Below are 26,525 nucleotides of genomic sequence, written 5' to 3'. Positions count from 1 at the left end.
AAAATATAAATTCTTCAATTTGTATTTGTTTCTGGGAGTCGCCATTTCGTTCAGCACTGTCCCCTTTTGTCAACTAAAATCAACATCAAGGAAGTACTGACCTGGGGGGGACGTAAATGTCACCTGGCTAAAATAAATCCAAGAGAATAGGCTAACTTTGGGGTCAAACTATGTCAACCCATAGTTATGCTCGTCGCCAAAGACACACAATCTTTCAGTTTTGGTTATATCCTATTCTCATTCTATTGTGACGTTAATTTTGGTTGATAGTAGAAGGCAATACCGGAGAAAATGTTGCCTCACTCAGCCAGTGATGAATGCAAATTGAAAAATGGAACAGTATATTTCACGAATTGCAATTTCAATGAAAATTATGTCCTTTGAACTAAAATGGTAGAAAAAAACTGATTATTTTATCGATGTTTTTATGCCCCAACTAATTTACCACTATATATGATTACTCTAAACACATCTCAAGATAATTTCGTAGGAAAAATAGTCTTGTATTTGCCGCCCCTGTTTTGGGAAATGGGTGAATTTGCAAGAAATATCACAATTTTCTTCATGCAGGCACCATTTCTCACTCATAAGTCTTCAGTTTGTCATCTCGTAGTCAGAGTATAAATTGGGATAAGTTGTGATAGCGTGTAAACCCTGTCATGCTGTATTGTCCAACACATTTGGCCAAATGTCACTTTTTCTGCTGACATATGAATGGGAATATACTCACGCACACCATCAACAACAAGCTCGAAGGGACTGTGAATGTAGAAATGAGATGACATGAGGTTCCACTGGCAATGTTTTATGTGTCGCTTTAGCTTTTGCCCACATGACATGAATGCAAACATCAAAACAACTCAGTGCCCTTTGACAAACATTTATTTTAGGCCACATAGTCACATTTAAGATGTGACAAGTTTTTATTAAAATATTTATTTTCTACTAATCCAGTTTGGATTCGTACAAATCTTAGAAAGACTGTTTTAAAATTAATTTGTGAGACTGTTCATAGTAAATTGTGAAGCAATGAATTGAAAAACGTTTTACTTGCATTTTATTCTATTTTCAACCGTGGAAAAAAATCAACTGTGAATCAAACACATTAGTTTTTTTTAATTAAATCAATGCTATTGTAAAGTACATTTCATTTTGCCCTGAAGTCTCAAGTGCAGCGTTAATGCTCAAACTAATTCATTCATTCATTTTGGTTCATTAAAAATAAATAAACTTCTGTATTTCTCTTAACTTTTGGCCTACTACATGACTGTGTTTTACTAATGTCAACCATGATACTACTCGGAGCGTCAGGTAGTGGGTGGTGCTTGCCACCAAAAATATTAGTGAGCCATCGATGGCTTAGTGGCGATTGCAAAATGCTTAGTGTTCCATCTGACAAAGGAGACAGTGCGGGAATGTTAGGGGAGATAAGGAAAAATATTTACTCTAGCCAAGTTATTAATAATGTTTTTATTTAAATGTAAATGTGGACAAAAGTTCTTCTGTATGATTTCTTATGGAGTGTAAGCTCATGAAAGCTAGTCGGCAACAGCGGGAGCTTAACTTTAGCTGAGGAAACAAGCATGCAAAAATGTGTTCTTCAGCCCCTATTTATGGCTCTGCACGTGTGTTGGACATTTGGGAAGTGTCATTGGGAAAGCAACTCCAGATTTTGCTCTTTTCCGAAACAGCTGGGTGTGTTTATGTGCCAGCCTTCTCTATCTGTCTCCCACATCTGTTTTTCTCACCGTCAGCTGTAGGTCATTTGAAACGCAGCATTTTCCCTCCACTTTTTAGCAGCAGACTCCTCACTGTAGTTGCACCTGTTTGGGATAATAGCAGTGATATAATTAGATCTGTTTGGCAGGCCAATTTCTCACTACACAATGTTTTGCAATAGTGCCAGTTACTTACTAACATGGATGTCGACTGCCGCTAGAAAAAAATGAAATCTCATGCAATCCAGTGCCACATTAGTTGATGGTAGATTAGAGAAAATGTAATGAGACAAGGTTTACTTGCTCTCCCAATGTGAGACTATGGTGATACTTATATAAAATATGCAGAGTCCACCCTGGTAAGTAGTGTGTAATAGGTATTTGGGGACAGGACTTTTCATATGATTATATTTACATGAGAAAATGTAATCCTAGTCTATAAAATATAATTAGTTTCACACAAAATGATTAACGTCCATTATGATATCATTCATAATATTCTAGGTAGGATCCGATACATTACAACTGCGAAGTGCAACATTTTAGAGAAGTTCATATTCATCCAGTAATTTTCTCAACCGCTTATCCTTGCAATGGTCATGGGGTGCTGGAGTCTATCCCAGAAGGAAATGCTTACATTGCTTATGTATTTGCATCAAGGTGTGTCCTTGATGCAGATGATAGTGCAGTAGTGAGGTACAGGACAATGTTTTAGTCTGCTGCTCCTACTAATTAGTCAGCATCAGTGAATGCGTGCACAAAACAAATCGACTTTCTCCGCATAATCTATACACACTTTAACAGCCATTGAATCATTCATTCATTCCATTCCGCTTATCTTAAGAAGGAGGTATGGAGCCCATCCCAGCCAACTATAGCAAGTAGGTGGGGTACACCCTGAATTGGTTTGTGATCCAATACGTCCAAATATTTTCCCTGTAACTAGTTTTCAACTTTTTTTCCCCACTGTGTAAAATTTCAGTTCTTAATTGCTTGTCACCACAGCCGTGTGACACAGTGACTTTGCTGTCAGAAGTAAATAAAGTGAGACATAAGGAAGGTTTCTAGTTCTATTTGTGTGGAATCAAAGGTCGTACATCATCCACCTGTATCCCGGACCTTGCGAAAATATCACTGCACATTCTAATTGGATGCTGGTTAGACCAATAGCTCTTACACTTTGTCAGGGTGCATTTGGTGCTTATAACGGTATATTAAGAGACATGAGAAAAAAGAGGTAATTTTGATTCAGAACAGAATTTGCCTGTTTTTGCACAACTAATGTCTAATCAACACTAAAATTACAGTTTGGTTCAGCAGTTCAACTTGTGAAGCTGCCACCAGCCATGCCCTGACAATGAACCCACTTGCAAAGTTTATCCTATCTCCCTGAATTGATATGAAGTTTAAAATAGACTGCACAGCCCGTTTGCTTCCATTTTTTTTCCATGGTACTCTTTTTGATTAAATATTCCCTTGTACTTCTTTCGCCAGCCTTATTTCTTGAAACATTTATTTATTTTCTATCTGTAGCATTTGATCTACTTTAGAAAGAGATGTGTAGTTTACTCCTGAAATGTGGTCATAGTGTAAGCGGTATCTAGTTTAAAAGAAATAAATACCAAAAACAACTTAGTAGCTGACAATAAAGAATCAAATTAAAATATCTGCAAAATTTGACCCACCAAAGTTAAGAGTGCTGTTTGCAAGCGTGCAAAAATTATATATTTTAACACATAAATGTGCAGGAGCTTTAATAAAAACATAAAAGGCAAATATTGTACTTTAAGTTCTAAGTTCAAATTTGAGTATGTTGCATTTTCGATGAGCAATAACAAGGAATTTATACTTGAAAAATGAAAAAATCCTTTAACAAAAATATAGCGGCCATAACTCTGACTAATTACTAGACTTTTTTAATCATTGCGGATCTACTTTGATGGCTAAATAATATATGTAAGATGACTGTTTATTAAAAGAAATATTAAACAAAACCAGCGCAAATGGCTTTTAATTGAGACCAGACTCATTATTATTAAATTTGGCTCCACTATAAAGATCAGAACAAGTGGAAATAATAGATCTTTTAAATCTGGATATTCTGCAGGGAGTCTATACGTAATTAACAACTTCATGATTAAGTGGTTTTTATTCTGCCTAATTTATCTCTTTGTTTTGAATGAAGTGGGAAGTGGGGTTTTTTTTCTCGACAGAATGAGTGCTTCGTGTACGCTTACGGTATGACAAACAATTAGCAGCTTTAGATAAAAGACCACTAAAGGGCCAAATTAATTGTGGCACCTTGAATGAAAATGAACCGTAAGGATTTATGCTGCTCTTTGTTTTAATTTGAAGTACAGCCAGGTGATACATTATAAAAGAGGATTATGGTTAAAATGGCTCATATAGAGTATAAAAGTACATATGATTTCATTTGGCACATTTGGTTTCAACCTTCTAGGCACTTTATATCCTCTGCAGTCATGCACTTGATTAAGAATGGCAGGCGACATGGATTTAAAGGTAAATTAGATCACTTGTCTTTGTCCTGAGCGTGCTCCAAACAGAATTGCTTTCTCCCTCGTGGGTGTCATTCATGTTGCCCTAGGCAAAAAAAACAGCCATTACTTGTCAAATGAGCGCACACCAGACACCAAACAAGGCTAACAAATTATTTTCTGTGTTTGTTCGTATGCAGCCTGAAGCAGCAACAGCAGTGAGACAGAAGAATGCTCAAGAAAGAGATGGAGTTCTCTGCCCACTTCAGAAATCCTGCCATATGTCAGAAAACGAACAGAGTGTGTGTGTTGTCGTGTGACTGTCCGAGATGTCCATCCACACTTCGGTAACATGCACCTTTGGGCTCTTTCGAAGGCAGTTATTCTGTTCTGTGACCCGAAACGATATATTTTTTGTTTCGTTCCGATTTACTCTGCACCGAAGTGTTTGATGTGAGTTGTGCACCAACAGCCACCACCAAAAGCACTGAGGCTGTGGACTGCCATAAACAACAACAATAATAATACTGATAATACCTCCTGCGTGAAACAGTCCAGTATTCTAATGATGTCAAAGCCCAGAATGTTATTCAAGTTAAGCATAAAATATTTATACATTGGCCATAAGTTCAAGTGATTTTCTTTGTGATGAATGGAAGTCTTTTCGCTAAACTTCTTTTTAAAAGAAATACTATCTTTAAATCCCTTTTTATGTACAATATAGATATATAATGTCCAAAATGTGTAGTTCGAAAGAGCGCTCTTAATGGACAGTGGTCAGAGAGGTTGATTAACTTAACTCTAATTTTGTATGGCATTTATGGAAAGAATATTAATCAATATTCACCAATAAAATATATTGTATTTCAAGTAACACTAGAGTTTATATAAACGGAATGTGACCTGCAAGGCTAAGAATTAAAAGGAAATTGAACAAAACAGGGCAAGTCGATATATGTTTTTGACTTTGTTGAAACAGCATATTGCCTTTTACTCATGATTCTATATGGTCAGTAGCGCAATGAGGATAGGTAATATAAAAATTGGCACAATTGACCACTTGTTTATATTTAAATTACATTTAAATATACTTTCTTGAACAACCGAAAATGTGAAATCTAAAATTTCACTTGCAGTAACTAAATAAATGAATCACTTTAACATTATCCGAACTGGTGGAAGGAATACTACGGCACTTTAACACCACATTCACAAATGAAAAGAACAATATAGTGAAAGTAAACGGTAAAGAAACTAAATAGTTGATTAGAAATACAAATCATTATCAGAACACTTTTTCGATAGCGTTCAATTTTAGTTAAATCTCCCTTCTGGCCATGGTATGAATAATGATGTTTTAACTGTATAATAAATGATCACCATAGTAGAGCACTGGAGTATCAAGCTGTCGTGTTTTTCAAGTGCTTGGACAGTGATCTAGTTTGGGTTTCTCTTCACACTCCATGTCAACGACTCAGGCCCACGCTTTTAAATCCAAGGACAACAAAAGCCCCATTCACCACCACCAAGCAGAAGAAAATAATGTCTGTTTGACAACAGCTACAAAGGACAGCGAAGAACCAACAACCAAATTATTGATCGAATCCTATCTTTGTAGTGATTCTGAATTATTAACTGGATTGATGACAGCAGCTTAAAAGCGGCACAAAAATGACTTTTTCAACTGTAAGCTCTTGTTGAAGCTGATGAAAACATTCCTACAGAGCTGATTATTGATGTCAGAAGCAGTCCGGAGGCAACAAAATGTGCCCTGGTCTGTTGAAAAGGGCAACATGTATTCAACTTTTTCTGTTGCTAAAGCCAGAAGAAAAACATCACTTGCAAACTATGTAGCAGAGTGTATGTCTGTGTGTGTGTGTGTGTGTATGCGTGTGTGTGTGTGTGTATGCGTGTGTGTGTGTATGCGTGTGTGTGTGTGCGTGTGTGTGTATGCGTGTGTGTGTGTAATTTTATGGTATCTCCATGCATGGAAAATGTTCACTGCTTTTTTTTTTCTTTTATAGATTGTGCTTGAACATTTTGGCATTTGGGCTGCTTCCTAGTATAAGCTTAATAACACATTATTGCTTAGATCTTAGCAACGAATATAAATTTCAGGATTTATTTGTCGGTTGATTAAAGTGACAACTTTTGATACCTGATCTGTCAACATTGTGGAAGTCCCGTTATTAGGGTGTCTATTAAGTGAATTTTGATTTGTTTGTAGCACTTTAAGTGGGGGGGAAAAGTTTTTTTGTGCTGTTTTAGTACATGGACTGGTCTATGCCACTAATTTGAGTGGAGTACTGAAATGGCACATTACCACACTAAACCTTTATTCTTTTAGATAATGTTTCACTCAAAAGGTGTTTTTATTGGTGTGTTCTGTGAGAGAAGACTGGATTTCAAATGACCTACAGTAATTAGAATTAGTTTTTCCTCTACAAATAATTGAAAAGCTGTTTTGGAGTGGGATTTTTTTGGTGTGTTTTATGTTAATAAGCATTAGCCTCAAGTCTATGTATTGAGATTTATGAAAGTTTTGTATTTATATTGTTTCTCTGCACTAAGCTAAAGGGTGATGAGGGAAATATGTTCTTATTATTGAATAATGGTAATAAAAATGATGACATTGATCTGACAACTGTGTTTTTTAATGTGTGATTGATGATCACAATATTGAACAATATGCTTGTCATTAGAATTGCTTGCTGAGTCAAATGTGTCGTGTCTTCTTACTTTCTGTCTCATTGGTTAGGCATATTTATACTCCTTGGTGAATAAAGTCACAATAAACTGGGTCATTCCAGAAATATATACAAAAAAATAGAAGTGAGGAATAGAAATTCTTGTTAAAAGGGTTGTGTAAATGTCGCAGTACCCAAATTTGCAAGAATTTGAAATTATACATTAAACATTCCTGTAGTTATACGGAACAGCAATTTCATTTGAAGTTGTTTATTCCAGATTCAATTTGAACTGGCTGTTTTGAAGCAGGTGCGTGCAATCACTGAGTTGTTTGTTTTTACTTCACGAAGACGGGTGACAAATGTACAAATTTGAGGTCACATTGATGTGAGAAAAAGGTTTTAAAGGGTTTATCTTGGTCTCTGTTTTTATATCTCCAAAACACATCATTTAAGCAGACTTTTATATCCAAAGTGGTTGGTGTAGTGTATTTTTTTTCAATTATTCGACAAAAATATATGCGTTTGGGTTGCAACCAATTCAGGTTGTCCCCAGACTGCTGCCCACTGTTGGCTGGGATAGGTTCCAGCACCCCCATGACTCTTGTGTGGATAGGCAAAACAGAAAATCAGTGATAACTGCTCTACAACTTAATGGGATTGTTAACTGTGCAGGAGTGTCCAATAGTGAAAATGTAAGGTTATTCAGCCATTGTTGATTGACAAATACCTCAAGTTATTGTGATAGGGCGAATGGAATGATTGTAACTTTTCATTTTGTCAAATAAGTGCTATACAATGTAACCCGATAAACAGTTGGGTAGGTATTATGTCATTTTTGGTGGCTTTCTTGCTCTGTGAATGAAAAAAAAAGTATACTAATCTGGATGTGGCACTGCATGCAAATAGAGAGTGAACCGTGAATGTGATTTGTTTTGAATATAAAAAGGCAGCACGTATGCTAGAAGATTAGGAAAAAGCATCTTCTGCTTGTTTCCAAATGAGGGAACAGCTTCAAAGCTGGGTGCTCGCAGCAATATTTCCATGGTTACATCCCTGATGCAGAAGACTGAGGAATAACGGCAGTAGCACGACGCAGACAACCGGTATGTTTTCAATAAATGTTGACATAGAGAACACAATAATCTGTCAGTAGGGCAGAGCTTCAAAATAACTGGATGTCATATTTAGTAATGCTCTTATATTTGCTTGGAGCAAAACAAGCATAGAAAGGAAACGGGGGAATTGAAGGAACCATAAGATGGTGCACATTTTTAATGGGAAACTGGAGGTATACTGAATTAAACATTAGAACCAGTATCATGCATTGAGCCTTTCTACCTATGTGTATTATAAGTAAGTGGATGTATGTGCAGGGTGTTTCAGGCCACACATTCACTATGGAGCAACCTTTCAGTTTCATGAATATTGATGACTTCTGGTGAGAAATTCCCAAAGTAGTTGCCCGAATACCGGTGGTCTCTGTGGAAAGTGATTAAGGATTTGACTTGATCACACTTTATAATGGTTTCTGATTTTCAGAAGAAAAGTTGGAAAAGAATTGAAGTATTTTCTACCCAAGGGCCTTTGATTCCCTTAGCTGGTTAATGGTTTTACTAGATTCGTTCCTTAAATCATCTAAAGTCCAGTAGAATGATCAATAAAGGTTACCTATACTTGTGTTATCTTTTGATGCACAGAACAAGTGCAGTAGAAAAGCATTGTTAATCATTTTAATGTGTCAGATTCAGAAGAGACAATCCCATGCTTCTCCTAATGTATCTCTCACTGTATTACATATGGAGATGGTTGCCAACTGCAAAACCTCTCCTTCTCGTAAAAGCTTTTCACTGTTGCTGCTACAAGGCTGGAGAGAAGTGCTTTAATTAAAATGCTGAACTGACACCTCCACTGTGACAGGCCCAGAATGTGTGTGTATGCCTGTGTGCGTGAATATGAAGTCACAATGTGTTTGCATGTATCAAGCACAGGTGGGCTATCTTTTGCATATTAATGTCGATGTAAGTGTAAGAGTTTTGATTCATTGTGAACGCTGTGGTTGTGGGTATGTGTATGTGTGGGTGGGTGTGCCAGATTTGGCCATGAAATAATTATTACAAAGAGCAGGCACCATCTAAACCAGTTTCCACCATCTGCAGACATAACACGGTTCTTTGCTCCTAATAAAATTTGGATTGACTAAAATCTGCTCATCAGAACTTTTCAATTAATGAGAAAGTAAGTTTCTGGTCTTAATAGTCTTAGCTGGAGACTTAATGTACTTTCACAAAACTAGGGGGAAACTAAATTTAGTTTTTGGGAAAGAACTAGTGTATTCTTAAAATCTAATATTTTTTTTAGATTGTCATTTGATTTAATCAAATGCTGATTTATTTGGATTGATAGAGTAATTAGGGAAGAGTGAAAAAATAAATAAAGTCTATATATATATAGTCCCTATCTCTCTTCTGGACATGCCCAAACCATCCAACCCTGGTCTCGCTGCCCTTGAAATACTTAAAAGGAGTGCTTGAATTCTCAATAAAATACAACTTAACATTGAATTTACATTGTATGTAAACAGATACATAAGTGATCCAAAATCCAAATTCAAAAGCATCCAAATTCCTCAGTTCCGAAGTCAACTGTATATAAAGTGGGTGAGGGAAGCAAGGCAGCATTTGGCCTAATCCTGTATGTATCTGGGCCTCTACTCAGGAGGGGAACAGCCAGAGTAATAAGTATGTCTGTCATTTGACAGCTACATCTGATGTCCCAACCCCATGTGACTGCTGTCATCTTGACAACCACAGCCGCCGAGAACCAAAATCTAAATTTGTAACACACACATACACGAAAAACTACATGACCAAACCCTAGCTATTGGTAAATCTAAATTTGTAACACACACACACACACACATGTAAAACTACATGACCAAACCCTCGCTATCGGTAAAATTTGTTTGTCAAAGCCAATAGGCAGATAGTCAAGTCCTCTGTCTCCTTCTCAATTCCCAGATGTACTTTGAAAAGATTAGAAATGAACATTGAGCATGACAAATTCATCCACGCTGGGATTCAATCCCGGGTTCCTCTGCACGCGGTGGGTGTGGCTACGTCCTTCTCTCGCATCATACCTGAAGTTGCTCAGCTACTGACACACAATTTAAGCTCCTGGGAATCACTTTCTCTTCGCTAGTGGATTTCCTGACCTTTGCCTGTCTTCAACAGTTGCCATCCAGAAACCTGTAAATATATTTACCCACTATTACTCATACTTTTAAAAGGTAAACTTTCAAAACGAAAAACATATTGTTTATTATGAGCGTTGTCAGTGGCCTGTAACAAAGATAGATCATGGAAGATTAAATCCTTGAAAAGTAGATCTTGGAGAAAAATAGCGTTAAATTAAATTTGAAATTAAATAAAAATGTAAATAAAAATTGTTATCTCTTCATACTGTTAATGTGGAACACTTTACTCTGGTATTAAAGTTATCCTCAACCAAACGTGTTTTCCCCTCACAAGACGAATAAATAATATACAAAAACTATAGATATGCATGTAGTTTAGACACTATATATTAAGTTTTCATTCGTGCCCACGTGCCATGAAATAGTATGCAACAAAGTCTTGGATAAAACTGAAATGCAGAAAAAAAAAGACACAAATTCAATTAAAAGTTTCAGCTAAGCAGAAAATTACCTTTGCAGGGACATTAAAGCAGCAGTTTGCTTTAATGGATCAGCGTTATGGAGGAGGAAAAAAGTGAAAAGTGGTCAAGCGGTGAAAAATTGACCATGTTGTACAGCATTGATATAAAAAACATTTGGTCAAAAACTCTAAGGTTTTTTCAAGCCTTAGTAAATAGCAAAGATCTACTCAGTCCCTTGACAAGCAAATAGTCTGATAGCCTAAAAACCTTTATTATAAAGTTGTCTCATTTGGGCCCTGGTCTGTACTTCATGATCCATGCTACAATGCAGTGTTAAATTGATTGCAACACTAATAACACCAGCTCACTAGGGTCATGTCAAAATTCAGACATTAAATCTTTCCAGCGTGAAGCAGTTCATCCTTTTAATGTGCATAGGGTTGCATGGAAATAAATGATTAAAAACTAAAGTTAATTTACCATTCTCTTCATCTAATGATACAGGGCATATCATCTTCTCAAACCAAAGCAGTTAAAACCATGAATGAAGCAGTCTATTAATAAGGCACAGTTGTACTAGTATATTAAAGAAACTCAAAATCACTTAGCATTCACTCAAGGAGGAAAACGCTTGTCGATAAAGTCGATATGTCAAGGTCAAGGTAGCCGGCTTCAAACTAGTGAAGCAGAATTACTGGTACTGTCAAGTTGTGCTGCTGGCCTGCTTGTGTTTTTTCCCATTACACAGCCCAGGTGTGTGGCCGTGGGCAGAGCTCCCTGCATCAAGCCTATCTTCCAGCTCGTCAGCACAGCATTTAAATACAACCAGCCAAGAGAAGAGTGCTGAGATATTGCATTGCCAGTAGCAGCTTCATATTAAATCCCTCTGATTGGCTAGCAACCAATTCAGCATGTACCCTGCCTACTGCCCATTGTTAGCTGGGAAAGACTCCAGCACACCTGCAACCTTTGAGGAAAAGTGAAACAAAAAACGGATTCATAATTAAATTATGAAAGTAGAGATGTTCGGTTACAGATACCAAAGTGTTATTAATTTTGTAGCTTGGTGGCATTGAAAGAAACCTGAAGGACACCATATGGCTTAGGATCTGAAAACCTGCAGGTGGGTTGACATCTATGCAGTTGACAGTTTTCTTATGAGTGTCACTTTAAGGATGTCAACACAGCTAAGCAAAGTCAACAGAAGAGTAAACACAATTTCAAGCACGCATTAGTCACTCTCCCACAATCTTTTGACAGGTGGCATCATGCATCAGTTTACAGTCGTCACTGCTGTCTTAGGCGTCCCACTCAGTAATATCAACGGAACCTACTTGATTATATATGAAATATAAATTAATACACTTGTTTTTAATTGACCACCATGGAAGTGTTTCTTCATATGGTTGGTTGAATATATCCAGTCAGCCGTAGGGCAGACAGGGAGAGAGACAACCATTTACACTCAATCATACCGCCACCAGCGGGAATCGATCCCGCACCTGCCCATAACCATCCATCTATGACTTTCCTGTGTGGATTATGCATGTTCTCTCTAAGCTTACATGGGGTTTCTGTGTGTATATATACAGTAACCATGTTCATGTGCCTTTCCTTTAATAACTGTTTGGCAACAAACTAGAACAAATTAATTCTTCTGAAATACGGAGCTCATTACTCCCTAGTGTTCACATTTAGCTCTGTCTAGCAATCTATGTTCAACACCTGGGCTATGCCACTTTTGTTCAAACAATTAGTTATGCAAGGTCGATAAATGAATTCAAGACGGAATTGTCTCTCGAATGTGTTGACCTCGTCTCGGCTTGTTGCCTCGCCGCCGGGTCATGATGGGAATCAGGTGACAGAGGTCAGCTTTGAGACAGCGGGATTAGCTCCATCAGGCTGTCATCTCTTGATAAGACAACACTCCACCCCAAAGGATCATGTGATCAAGCGGAGGCTTTTCCGCATAATGCACGGACATCCCAAGTGTGTGTACTTTGAGTAAGCCGTTCCAAATTCATCCTGGCTTGACAGTGACCTCGCTGTGTTGCCACCTGTCTCTGCCTCCCCACAGTTTGAATGTCAGTGCTGTCAATTAACCTCACTACCACGTCCACCATTGCTTTACTTCAGGGACTATTCTAGCGACATCCCCGATGCATCAAAATGCAGCTGCTGTGATCGATTCTGTCATTAGAGCTGCAAGACTGTAGTCTTGTATGCATACCTTAGGCATGACTGTATTTAAAAATATCCTCCAGGCTTTTTACTTTTCTTTTTTAAAAGCAGCCCTGAGCCAAGCAATACTTTGAAATAAATTCTACCGAATGTGTACGACTGATTGGCCACCATTTGCCTGAAGTCAGCTGGAAATAGGCTCCAGCATCCTATGACCTTGAATAGGATAAGTGGTGTTGAAAATGAATTAATCTACAGGAATCCCAATTTACAAAAAAATCTGATTTATTTTTGTTTTCTAGTTACTCTTCGTATATAGAAAACAACTGACAATTATATGATAACCTAACAAATTTGATTTAGCATTATTATAGTCTTTTGTAATTCTTCCACCATTTTTTGCATCCTTTACTCTAAAAATATGCGTATAACATCAATATGTCAAACTATTCTATATCAGAATATGCAACTTGTTTTTGCATGCTTTTCATTTGTAATCCAACTTGTTTCCCCCTTTTTTTGTACACCAAAGCTGCTAACAAACAGTTTTGCAGAAAACACAACTTCCTGGGGAAGTACAGAACAGGTAAATAAATACGGGAAAACACACAGCAAAAAGCCATCTTGGAGGGGGTCGATCAAACATTTAATTTTGCTCTGGTTGCTGACAGAGGTCTCTCACACCGGCCACAGAGACTAGCAGCACTTTATCGACTGGTGCGTAGAGTGGCCCAGCAGCTATTACAGCAGCCATGAGTGACTGGCCGAGTCAATAGACTTTCTATTAGCATAGTACTCCCTCAGCCGCATGTCAGCACACACCCACATACACACACACACTCACACTTACATCAATGGACACTCACAGGCCATCGGAAGGTCAACATTAGGTATAAACCCATCAGGCTAATGTGTCATATTAGTAAAACAGAGGACAAACATTGGATCAATAATACATCAAATAAACTCCACTAAATGTACAGGACTTGACTCCTCCTCACTTATCATGACACAAAAAGAGGAAGAAAAAATAGGGCAATTTTGTCCACACCCATAGTGACATTTTTGGTACACTTTTTCAAGGCACCTTTGGGCCAAGTGCGCTGTGCAGTGCTCATGCTGTTTCTCTCCAACAGAGGAAATAATTGCCTGGGCAAAGAGCCACATTGGTGCCAGAATATTCTACACCCTTGCAGTCTTTATCGTTAACGATGGCACAACATTTAAACAACGATTATTTTATATCATTGCATATCATAAATACTGTCGAGGAAGCAAGTATTTTAGGACCTACAATTATCTACGATTACACAAACATCATCAGATATGAACTAATACCTGCAATGCTGGGAAAAACAACAAATAACAGTGTTTATCTATTAAATAATCTCTTGTCAATTGAGGCAAAAATAACATGAGACATCATGTTAAGCAGTTCAAGCTTGCAGGGATGAAATCAACAAAACATTTTTTTTATGTACTTGGAGGGGGGGAAGCAGTTTTAAACACATAACATCCTCGCCCAGCGTTGACATTTTCAATGAATATGTATTTACTTTGAAGGGCCTCGCATGTTTCCTGCACACATAATGGGATAGGGCAGCAGCGGCTGAGCACAAGGACATAGCAAAAGAGAGTAAAATTGGGAAAGACAGAACAGTCACTTGAATTCATTGTGACAAGAGCTGCACGATCTGAAATCACCCAAATAAAATCTATTGTTTATCCAGTGTAATACTCTTTTACCTTTTCTCACGTAATCTCCTTCATATTTTCTATAACACTTGACCTCATTAAATAATGGATCACCACTCTGAACTGGTTAAGAGCCAATTGAAGGACACGCATTGACAGTAAGCCCAGTTGGACTCATCACGCAATCGACAGTTTAGCTGCTACGTACATTACTTACAGTTTTATGTGCATGGACATTTTTTTTAATAATCAAGCTCTCATTTTTATACCCAGGCTCCTACCCCCTTATATTTAATACTAATATATTCCAAATTATTGACACTTTGACTTTATAGATCGCACTGTAAGTATTTCTGCTGCATTTTCTTGTAGAGGTGCCAATAGAGTTTTAATAGTCATTAAAAATGACCATAATGTCATTTAATGTGAAGCTCAGCTGGCAAGGGAGGATAATGTATTTTGCTACCGTCTTACAACCCCACATGCATGACTCTGTAGCATCATTTTAGACATTAGGCTATAATTTTAGCTAAGCATAAAGCAATACCTTGAAAAAAAATGAGTCAAAAGCAAAACCTTTGTGGGAAATTTTGGGGGAGGAAACAAGCAAATGAGACCATAGAAGCATTGCAGATTGTTTGAAAAAAGAAATCTTAATTTAAAAGAAAATTCGGACCTAATTTACAGATTCAATGCACCAGGGGATGCACAAAAATCCACATCCAAAAACATTTTCATGCCTGAAACTGGTCCCTGGTGCAAAAAAAAAGGTTGGGGATCCCTGCTCTGGTGCCATTGCGTCTTCTTGAAAAGTAAAGGGCAAATCAACATTGGCATTTACAAATGAGGAATACGCTGACAGACTTTTTCAAGGTTGTCTTCATTCATGTCACATTATATTGATAGAAAGTGCTTGCAAAAACACTGCAAGCGCTCCAAACACACTAAACAGCTGATGGCAGCTAAAATGCTATTCCCAAGGAATCTACCTAATTTTAGGAAAAGCAGGATGTTGTTTATTTATGGATGTTCTTTCTTTCCATATTCTCGCTCGCTCGCTCGCAGTAAGACATTTTTCCCCCCCGCGGGCTGCACAAAAGCAACAACCTTGTGACGTCTTAATCATGCAAGCGGAAAAGTGATGAGAAGGACACATCAGGAACATTGTGGCAGACACTCACATAGTCTGCACAGCATATGTTATGTCTTTTTTATTCTTCTTTCAAGGATGTCATCTTTTCATCTCATCAGGCTGGGCATTGGGATTTGGGGGTAGGAAGAATTCACTGATTTGCTATGCTCTCAAATGTTTTCAGGCAAGGAAAAAGAAGAACCAAGAACATTTAAATACATAGCAAAACATGATTAGATTTTTTTTTTACTTAATGTTAAAGTGAAGAATCCAATGTAGTAAATTGTAGCTATTATTGATTCATTGAATCATAATTTAGAGCAAAATCGCACCTTACTATTAACTTCCTCAGCCACACGTGATATGCGAAAGATGACTCCTATTAGTGGTGACGGCTAACATTTGCAAACTTGAGCCTTTAAGTGTATTTAATTGGCTGTGTCTTAATGAATTAGAAGAGTCATCGGTCATGTCCAGACAGTTGGTTTGTTGTGTTCCTGTATTAAATGGCACAGCTGAAGTACAACTCATCCAAATGTAGATCCTTATCTGAAATGGAAAAAGAATGTACTTTGGTTGATCTTTATCGGCGTGGAAACAAACCAAGTGACACAAACGAGGTTTCACACTAACAAATACTAAAGGCTCAAATCTGTCCACGAAACAGCTGCCAGTGTCCTATCACAGAGAGCTGGAGCAAAGTGAAAATCCCTCCACATCACCTCTTCTTTTATTCAGCTGCTCTGGCGGATGGCTCAGGGAAGACGAGTGTAATTGTTGTTGGTTTGAGGTAATCCTTTGCTTTTCCAGCCAATTTCCACATCCCCGAAATGGCTTGGCAAAGGGAGAAGAGTATCAGGGAGTAGCTGGGATGGTGTGCAAGCCCATGAAAGCAGAAAGAGAGGGAAGCGAGACCAGGGGCACTTTGACTTCTATGCAGACTAGCATGACAAAAGTAAAAGTGGAACAACCGCAGGATGAAGCATGGAGGTGAGGAGAAATAAGGAACATGCATGAGAAATGGGCCTGTCATCCAGCGCTGGTGTTTATGTGCACCAGACTGGGTAAGCCTCCCTTTATTAGCAGTCAGGATTAAGGGGACAGCTCCGACACATGCACATTCTCGGTCTTAACGCAGTTCCACACTTGCTCACGACTGGCAGGGGATATCCGAGAGGGAGGAATGGAGGGAACGGTTGCTGCACACACAACTTAAAAAATGGCGAGCACATGCAACAGCTCATGTTGAAAGGTCCGCAGCGGGATCAGAAACGGCGACAAAGACGGATCCTAATACGCTGAGCGAGACACTTTGAAGGCCGACACATGCTAATGACTTTTCCAGAAGGCCAGTGTGCGATTAGCAGCAGGATCATGCTGAAACCTCATAGCTTATGACAGGCGACTTTGTTCCCATTTTGAAAGTTCTATTTGGAAATGGAAATATTTGCCATTTTTCAAAAGCCTGGGACAATCATTACTGATTTTAAAATGTGACAGAATCTACACGAGGAAAAGGAAGTTGTCTGTTGCATTTCTTGTAGTGCATTTTATTAATATTAGTATTTTTTAACAGTATAATAGTATGTCACTAAACAATATTGATAGGGCCCTTATAGTTAGTAAGGTAACCTTGAGAAATCATAATAAAACTAATGAATTTATTTATTTGTGTATTGCGTGGGGGACAAAGGCAAATGACTGATTATGTTACTCACTTGCAAGAAGCATCGTTGTCACAAAACCAGAATAACTTTGAAAACGCTGTGCAAGCCTTACTTTTGCCTGAAGCACACATTCATCTGTTGTCCTGATTCAGTTTGACCATGACTTCAGTGATCAACTTGTCTGGAGGTGTCTCATCCCACTAAGGAGAGGCAGCTCAAGGCTCTTTCCTGCACTGATTTTCATTTAGTTACTTGACTTTTGGAGCACAACACTGCCCCCATGTATTCTATGCACACACACTTTGCAAACAGTCTCGTGACCTACATATAAAATACAGCAGCGAGTCTTTCAATTAAAATTCCAAACAATCTCTGTTCTATCTATTACTGGTGCTAATCCTCTTTGATTAGCACATTTTCCCAAAAGGTGTTTAAGAAGGTTGTGTCCTTCAATTGGAAAGTTAAACAAAGATGTTTTTTTTCTAGGAGTGTTCCCCTAGATTTACAGCTGATCAAAGAATGCCTTGCAGAGTGAAACATTTGGGAGGGTTTTGAGTCTGAAGTCCTGCAATACATTGGATTGGAAACTGCTGCCACACAATCTATTCAGTGTATATATAAAAAACTGACCTTGGGCAGGTGTTTTCTATTTTCCTTTGGACCTGTTGTGACACAACTGACATGAAAAGAAGGCACACAATAAGTTTTATAAATTAAGCAGACTTAATGTGAGTAACTTAGCTACTTACAATATCTGCAAGCAAATCAAACCTTTAATTGGTCTTATTTTTTTAATTGTTTGGATATAGTGTGCTTCTTTTGGGTTACAAACTCAGATAAAAACATACATTAAAAAAAGAGCTTGATTTTTTTAATAATAAGAGGTTTATTTGTATATTTTTCATAAACATCATAAGATGTTTCCGGTCCAGACTCGTCACAATGTTGGAGTGGTCAGCCCACTGAAATGTGGTAGTCCCCACTTAAAGTGCAGAGTTGTTAAAAAAACAAAGAACTTACTTTATCCTCCATACATAACATAAAGGTTAACTGAGGCAGAGTTCCTTTAGCCCACCCCCAGTGTACCTGCCACCCATCTTGATTGACGATGATGACAGCAAGTCAGATCTTATCACGTCGCGTGATGCATACAAAATTAATCGCTACTGGCAGTTTTACAACGGGATCTTCATATTTCTGGGTCAGAAAGGGGAAAAGTATTAGAGCAAGTGCCAATTTAAGTAACTGTTCCTGTTCTCAAAATGAATATCAGATTAAATATTATAATAATAACACTGGAGCACTTTCCGACATTTCTTGACACGGTGACAAAAACTAATAGGAGAAAACTGGCAAACCTGTATGCAAATAGAAACACATAACACATTGGATACGCTGTCATATATCCAGCTAAAAGTTACAAGGCAGTATTTAGAAAGAATGCAAACCTAGACTAATAGTGGGCAGCTCTAAAACAACATATTTGGATAGGAAAATGGGTACATTTAAGAGGCTACAGTATTCAACATAGACAATGATGATTTGTTAAATAGTGACAGTAAGTAACCAACTACAGACCAACTAAAAATGCTCAAGCCAGGAAAATGTTTGGATCGAGATCTGTGAAAATGTCCTCGACCGAGCACGATGAAACTCACATCGAAAGAGAATAAACATATCATGCTATCCCTTAGTTCTACTTCCATCAATCACATCCCCAGGGAGGGAAGGCAAGGAAACACAACTATAGGTAAAATGAAAAATGTAAAGTAAAAACTGTTCTCTGATGCTCAGCCTTCTCCTGTCACATCTGCCAGTGATGGTATAACGCCAAGCTGTCCCTTTGCACTTTTCCTTCAAGGTTGCTGTCACTCTTATAAGATAAATTATTCAGAAATTCAGATTTTTCTTTTAAGGTAGATTTTCAAAACCAAGGTAGTGCAAACTTGATTTGACATTTTGAAGGATAGTTACCTCCCTTTATGACTTTAAGGACATCAATTATAACTCCAATCAAGGTAGATTTATGTGGAGATTATTATAAATTCTTTACTTCATTGCATCCAGGTGGCAATGTAAACTACTGATCTTAATAATGTTTGATTATTTTGAATTGATTTGTTGACGAGCAAACAATAGCAGACAATAGCTTCATTATGCGCATAAAATGGGAAAAAAACAGCAGAATCACTCACTGATGGGGACCAAGCATAGGTATAGTAAAAACCAGGCAGACATGAGTCATTCAAGTCAGAAACAGAGCCAGATTTCGAGCTCAGGGATGAAAGGAAAGTGAGTTATAAGGAGGTCGATAAGGAGAGCAGATCAGGAAAAAACAGAGTAAACACACTGGACACCATCTGAAAGACCCTACAACGTCATTAGTGTATTCCTCACTTCCTTTAATCTTATCAAAAGAAAAAAATAATTGCCTTGCAAATCGATTATCACTGTCTGTGACACCCTAATCTAGTATAACTGTTGAAGAACAAGAATAAATAATATTGCGCTTTTCTGTCAAAAGTTAATTTGTTTTGAAATATTAAATTGGACAAATCATTGCAATTATTGTACATAGTAAAAACAAAACCTTCTAGTTTACAATCTGAACATATTGTATAGAAGTTTGTACCAAATAGTTTTGAGTGTGTAAAGTCAACGGCAGACTGATTTTTTTATAGCATCCTTCCGATTAATTTCCCAGTTGCACAGCCTTTTGAGTGTGCATATCATGAATGTTGGTTTCTTGTTGATTTTCTGAGACGTTACTGCACCTAATGGGAGCTTGTTTGACATGTAGCAATATAAAAATATACTGAAAATGTTGGATTAATCTGGTTAGTCAGATAGAACTGCCATTATTTTGAACACTACTGGAGGACACCATTTAATGACCATGAAAAAAAATCAAAGTACAAAGTTGAAACCAGTTGAGAAAGTATGATTTCGACCTATTAATAATGGTCTGAATATGGTACTACCTTAACAGTGCACAACCCATTAAAAATAATTGCTGGCAGTGGCCAATGGGCAAATGTTGACGTGAGCTGCACATAGAAATGGTCTAGGTCATCCAACTATCCATTGTCTCCTGAAAAAATATAAAATTCTAACCCTGAATTGAGATGTATGTACTTCTCCAATTTCATGGAATTCATGTATATGAAAACAGCATGCTTTTCTTCTATTTGGGTAAACCAGCCTACCTGCAAGCCCAGGGAGAACATGCAAACCCTCAATCTCAGAACTGGAAGGCAGATCTGCTAACCACTTTCCCACCTGGGGGCACCTCATGTAAGGTCAATGCTTAAATTTCTTCTAAAAGGACAGATATTTTTGCCATTGCCCTTTAATGTATCACAGCTGATTTTGGCTGAAAGACGGACCATGCCATGGACTGCTTCCCAATTTCCACCACATTTAAATAGACAAATATTTGCAATCACTCTTTCACAGCCACTGAATGAGAATCGGATTTGTAGACAGTTGAACCACCAGAGATTCATAATCCAGGGCAAATAAATGGCATTTAATTTCTTCATCTAATTTTCTATGTCGTCGCAGTATTTTGCGTGCATTGTTTCTTACAACGTCTCAAAAGGTTCCAAGTTGTGAGACACTTTTTCATGTATCCATTTGAATGCTGTCATTAAAAAAGGATGTAAACATCAGAATTGGCAGTAAATCTGAATTATGCCCTGAGCTACTTGATTGGGCCATGTGGAACTCATTACCATTGAGGTCATGTAAGGGACATAGAGTATGCAAATGAAAGCACTTAGAAGGACTATAGTATACTACCATTCATAACCCTCCTGTAATGAGTGTGCATAGACTACACATTTACACCACACCAGTTTCTTCATCCTTGCCCAGTTTTAGGAGCCTTTTAGGGGGCTCAAGGAGACGGGGGTGTTATTTACTGTAGTTGCAGAGGATTAATGAAACTCTGCTCATCTAATCCTCATGTCAAGCATCTGTCAAAACAAGAGCTTTCACGTGAACTCACAAAGACCTCCACTTCTATCGCATACGTGTGCACACATGGATGCAGGAGAAACATGAAGGCCATAGCATACTTACTGGATTGAGATGCTGGCCTGTGATTATGGGCTTTGCAGTAGAGAGAATAAGCTAACTATAACGATCAAATGGGAGCAATAGTTCAAACCCACATTTGTAATTCAACCACTCTTTCAGCTGACCTCATTGACGTTTCCTCCTACTATAGCAAGTGATGCGTGTTCATTATCTAATGATATTTCTGTCTTCCAAATGTCAGTTTTTGGCAGGCAAATTAAGGAAGAACAATGGTGAATAAATTACTTGAACATAGCGTTAAAAAATAAACATCATCCCATTTACCAAAAGAACACTGTACAGAAAAATATACCTGAACAATTTGAATCACCTTTAAGGTTCTAACCTATGTCAATCTGGGATAAAATCCATTTCACCTCAATACATTAATGCAAGATGAAGGCAAATAAAATGATAGTAAAAGTTAATTAAAAGTTATTTTTTAGGTGTTTTTCAAATGTATCAGTTGGAGAACGAATGGCAGACTGATTTCATGACTAAAATAAGTCTTCTCCAGATGTTTTATATATAAATGAGTCATTTTAATCAATAAATCATCTACTCTCGGGGAAGAGTAATGAAAGCCTGTGAGACAGCCGTGATAGCAATGATGCTAAATACAAGCACATACTGGCAGGGGACGGAAACTAAGATATTTATTTAAATGTTTTTTTTTAGATTTGCAAGATTCAAATATTTAGCAATGTTTTAAAAAAATAATGACAGAAAATATAAAGGAGTTATTATTATAGGTTTTTAGAATATATCATTAGAATAAATGAAATATCTTTTTGTGTTTGAACAATCAAACACTTACCATGTGAGCACTAAAAGTTTTGTTTTGAAATAAGAATTCAAATGAAAGGAATACAAAGACTTCATGACATAATAAAAGAAAGATGACAAACAAAACCTGCTGAAGTCATACAAAATATTCAGCTGGGCCCTCATCAAAAGTTCATTGATTTGCATCTTTTCCCTTACAATACTTTCAGAAAGAAGGTGTAGGCGAAATCCAGAATAATCGACAGGAAGATGAATCACTCAGAAATATAGGAAAACAAAGAGCACACTCGCTGGAGCAAGATGAATGAGACAGAAACCTGACAATGACACTATCACAATAACAACCTCAGAGAGAGAGAGATTTGTTGTTGTTTTTGTGAGTTAAACATTGCTGAAAAAGTGGATTGCACTTGAATAGTTTCATTAGGTGCAATAGAAAATACAGGGATAGAAAGCTCAATAACAGCATTTGGATTCAAAACAGTTCATTATCGATGTTGTTGATTCATATTTAACAATCGTTAATATTTGCTCTTAAGTGCAAAAACAGAAATAGTTAAAATTTGAAACATTTTTAACAGAGTTGTAGAGTACATAGTAAAGCAGAGGTTTCATCTTTGCTTTCTTCCCGTTATTTCACTCTGTTGCTGATATAATTGCTGTATTACTTTAGGGCAGGCTTAAAAAAAATGTTGCTTTAACTCCAATTTGCAGAGTTCAGAGAAGAGCCATATTCTGAAAATTTTAGCTGAGGAAAGAGTCAAAACGACCTACAAATGTTGTCTGGATCAGATTTGAAACTGTCTTTTTCCATGCAATTTGGCCCATTTAGACAGCCGGAAGTAAAAACTAAAAATGTATTGGGTTTACATGTAGTACTAGATAATTTCCATGAGTACACAACCGTTACTTGGAGTGTGGTCAACTTTATAAAGCCATCAAGTGCACGAGTCGGAGCATTGGAGTGTTTCTCTTCCCGTCTCGGGAGTGGGAAGAAAAAGTGGCACATCTCGCCCGACATCTGCATCCCTCTCACTCACACCCTTACTTCCAAAACGATTGCGCTGTCAAATCATGAATATTTCATTTTTGTATTTCTGAAAAGAAGTATGCATTTTGTACTTGCACTTTTCTGCACACTAACGAAGCTATATCTGCTCTAAATGGGGGAGGATGATGTGGGATGAAGATCTGGTGAAGCCTAATCAGCAAAATATCTCTCAAAGATAAAGTTCTATTGTATTGCATCAAGTATGATGGTTCGAAACCAAAAAGACAGGTTTTATTCACATAATACGCTAGGAATGGAATAAGGGCTAAAATTTGCTTAGACATAGCAGATTCACTTGTCAAAAATGTCCTATGGAGATCCTGATGTATGTAGCCTCTCCGCTAAGAAATTTTGCATTTTTCATAATACAGTCTTGACCAATATGAGGTAATGCTTTCTTTTCAATATCTCGTCTACCCACATTCCTGAATATGAGTTTTAGTTTATATGTGTTTGCTCTATAGAGGGCGAATGTGGTGTGTTGCTGAAACGTAAATCTCTCTTGAACACTTAATTAAACTGAGGATTCATTGGTCCAAACTCATTAATGAACCAAAATACATTAACATACACACACTTTTATTATGCACACAATATCCCACATTTAAGATACCAATGCTGAAATACATCTCATCAATGACTACTTATTGTGAACCACTTAAGGAGGAGAATTGTTTCCAGTAAGCATTAACTCGGTTGTTACCGATTGGGCTTTAAAATTTAAATAATAGAATACAATAAACTAACCTGCATCGTTTCAAAGATAACCTGAATTCTGGCTAAATAGATCTTCAAATGACTGCGCAAATCCCTTTCTAAAACACTGAAAATAAATTGCAAATGCAGCTGTCATCCTCCTAATCAATTTTACTTCCTCAATTGAAACTGAAATAAATTTGAGTGCCAGAGGAGAGGACATGGACAGTATGAATGGATTTGTCATTTAGCTCTACTACATGTGTAATCATGTGTATTTGTGTGTCAGCGCTGCAGGAAACATTTGCCCCTCGAGGAGGCCACACAGATTGGTGTGAAGCTGGGAGCCAGCTCAGATCTTCTTAGCATCGCCACACGTGTCACATCGTGTCGGGCGGCGCCAAAGTTAAATGGCCATCACGTTAAACATCAACACTGTGACAAAGGCAGACGCCGCCCTTCTGTCAGATGGGTCAGAGGATCCACTTTGCCTCCTGTATCTTGACACATACAGTATAAAATAGCATGTTGTTTCAACCTACTCAAAAAGTGACTTCAACTGCACAGTCAAAATATCAGCAGAATAGAATGCAATGATAGCAAAACTTAAAAAAATAAACTGAATTCCTGAAGGCAAAATGAGATAGTTGTGTCATGGGATTTTTGCCAATATCCATACTCATACTTTTTTTCATTAAAGTGTGTATCTCCTTTGCATATTTTTATAGTGTTTAGGATTCTGTGCTTTTAGGGAACCATTCGCAAGTAACAAAAAATAGACCCAAAAAATAAACTTTTTTGATTTTTTTTTTTTTACCTCACTCTTTAATTGGTTACTTTGTAGCGAATTCTCTCAAATGAGTTGATTAATTTGAAACAATTATTATACCTCCAACACACACACACAGATTCTTAATCCTTAGATTTCCCAAAAAAGCAATAATAAGAAATTATGAAGCAGTGATGTTGAATCAGGACTTGAAGATGATAGCTGGATAATATCAGAGGGGAGAAAGAAGGGAATGTATAAGTAGATTAATGTGAAAGAAATAATATTGGATGGAAAGAGAGTGCGGGTGGGCAAGCCGTCATTTTATTGTTGTGCTGACTATTCAGATATGGACAGTAAAAGTTATAGAATGCAAGAGTCTGAAATGAGGAGACATCCTTTGCCGCAATGCAGGGAAACCTGGAAGGTTCGAATACCTTATTGAAAAACATTTGGGGCTCACTGGGCCATTATTTTGGAAATCTAAAAGTGATACAGTTTGGAGTATTTCTCAATTTTTAATCTGTGAGCATCCAATACAATTTCATTTGATTTGATTTATATTCACCACAAAGTACTTATTATTATTATTGTTGGCACAAGAAAATGGTTGACTAATGATAACCAGCAAATTGGAAATGGAATTTACCAAACTTGATACAGTTTGGGTTAATATAAGCTCTACATTTATCAGTTAAAAAAAAAAAAATAATATATATATATATATATATATATATATATATATATATATATATATATATATATATATATATATATATATATATATATATATATATATATATATATATATATATATATATATATATATATATATATATATATATATATATATATATATATATATATATATATATATATATATATATATATATATATATATATATATATATATATATATATATACATATGTTAAGAACTCTCAATGTTAAAAACAAAGATGAGGAAAGTTAAAAGGTGGGATGAAGATGTACTTGATTAAATTAAATTTGACAAGATCACAGAACGTATGGAGGAAGAGCATTTTATCCTTGCCTGACTTTCAAGATACCTGGCCATTTAATTAATCTTCATTCCCCCTTGGCGATTTGAACAGGAATGCAATCAAAGACACCTACAACTCCAATAAAATGTCAAACCTGAATAAGAAAAACCTCAAGCCAATTGTTGACACCAATAAGAGAAAAAGTAGGTGTTATTATTATCATCAACCTGATAGATAAACACCTATGCAGTGTAACAATTCCAGGACCAGTATCTTCACCTTCTGCATCTGCATCCACCAGTAGAAGCTAAGCTGAATAATTTAACAAGGAACAGAAGATTCATGAAAAGCTTAGTTTGCCAGAGCGCTGTAGGGAAGCCAGGGGGGAGGTGGCAAGAAGCCAAAATGCTCCATGGCGATATTCTCAAGGAGCTGCGAGAGGAAGCAACAGACTATTCTATACTTTCCATTTCATCACATTCCCTTTTTGGTGTGCAGAGTCAACCAGCAGGGAGCTGAAAGGAGCTTCAGCTTCCAAGTTTTCCATTTTAAATCTGTACGACTACAGAAACTGATTTGAAAAACTTTTTGTATTACACAGTGGCACGCTGACTCCATAATTGAAGACATGCCATTTTGTTTTTCATTCGGAAAATTGTTGTCAATGAAATTTCATTTAAGGGTATCTACCCACCCATCAAGCATGCCAGAATTGATTGTGAGAAAACATTGTATCAGGATATAATGCTGTTCTAAATTCGGAGGGTAATTGAGATTGACAAAGTCATGTTGATCATCACAATGGGTAATGTAAGAAATGTGTTAAATTCCGAATTCAAATTAAAAAGCACTTAGTCACTCAAAATTACCAGGAGCTGCTCTGATTTGTCGTCAGTTAATTTCTA

The 26,525-nt window shown here is 37.1% G+C and overlaps 1 protein-coding gene across 1 annotated transcript in view; it reads left to right on the top strand.

The window, feature by feature from the left end:
• The window catches only part of LOC144205735 (zinc finger matrin-type protein 4), a 35,988-nt gene extending 29,136 nt beyond the window's left edge, over nucleotides 1–6,852 (top strand). The window contains exon 7 of the mRNA XM_077730300.1: nucleotides 4,417–6,852. Coding sequence (XP_077586426.1) covers nucleotides 4,417–4,438 — 22 coding nt within the window. The 3' untranslated portion in view covers nucleotides 4,439–6,852. The remainder of the gene's footprint in view (nucleotides 1–4,416) is intronic.
• The last annotated feature ends 19,673 nt before the right edge of the window (nucleotides 6,853–26,525 follow it).

Source organism: Stigmatopora nigra, chromosome 12, assembly GCF_051989575.1.
Source record: "Stigmatopora nigra isolate UIUO_SnigA chromosome 12, RoL_Snig_1.1, whole genome shotgun sequence".
Classification (NCBI taxonomy): domain Eukaryota; kingdom Metazoa; phylum Chordata; class Actinopteri; order Syngnathiformes; family Syngnathidae; genus Stigmatopora; species Stigmatopora nigra.
This window is presented reverse-complemented; position numbering and strand designations above follow the sequence as displayed.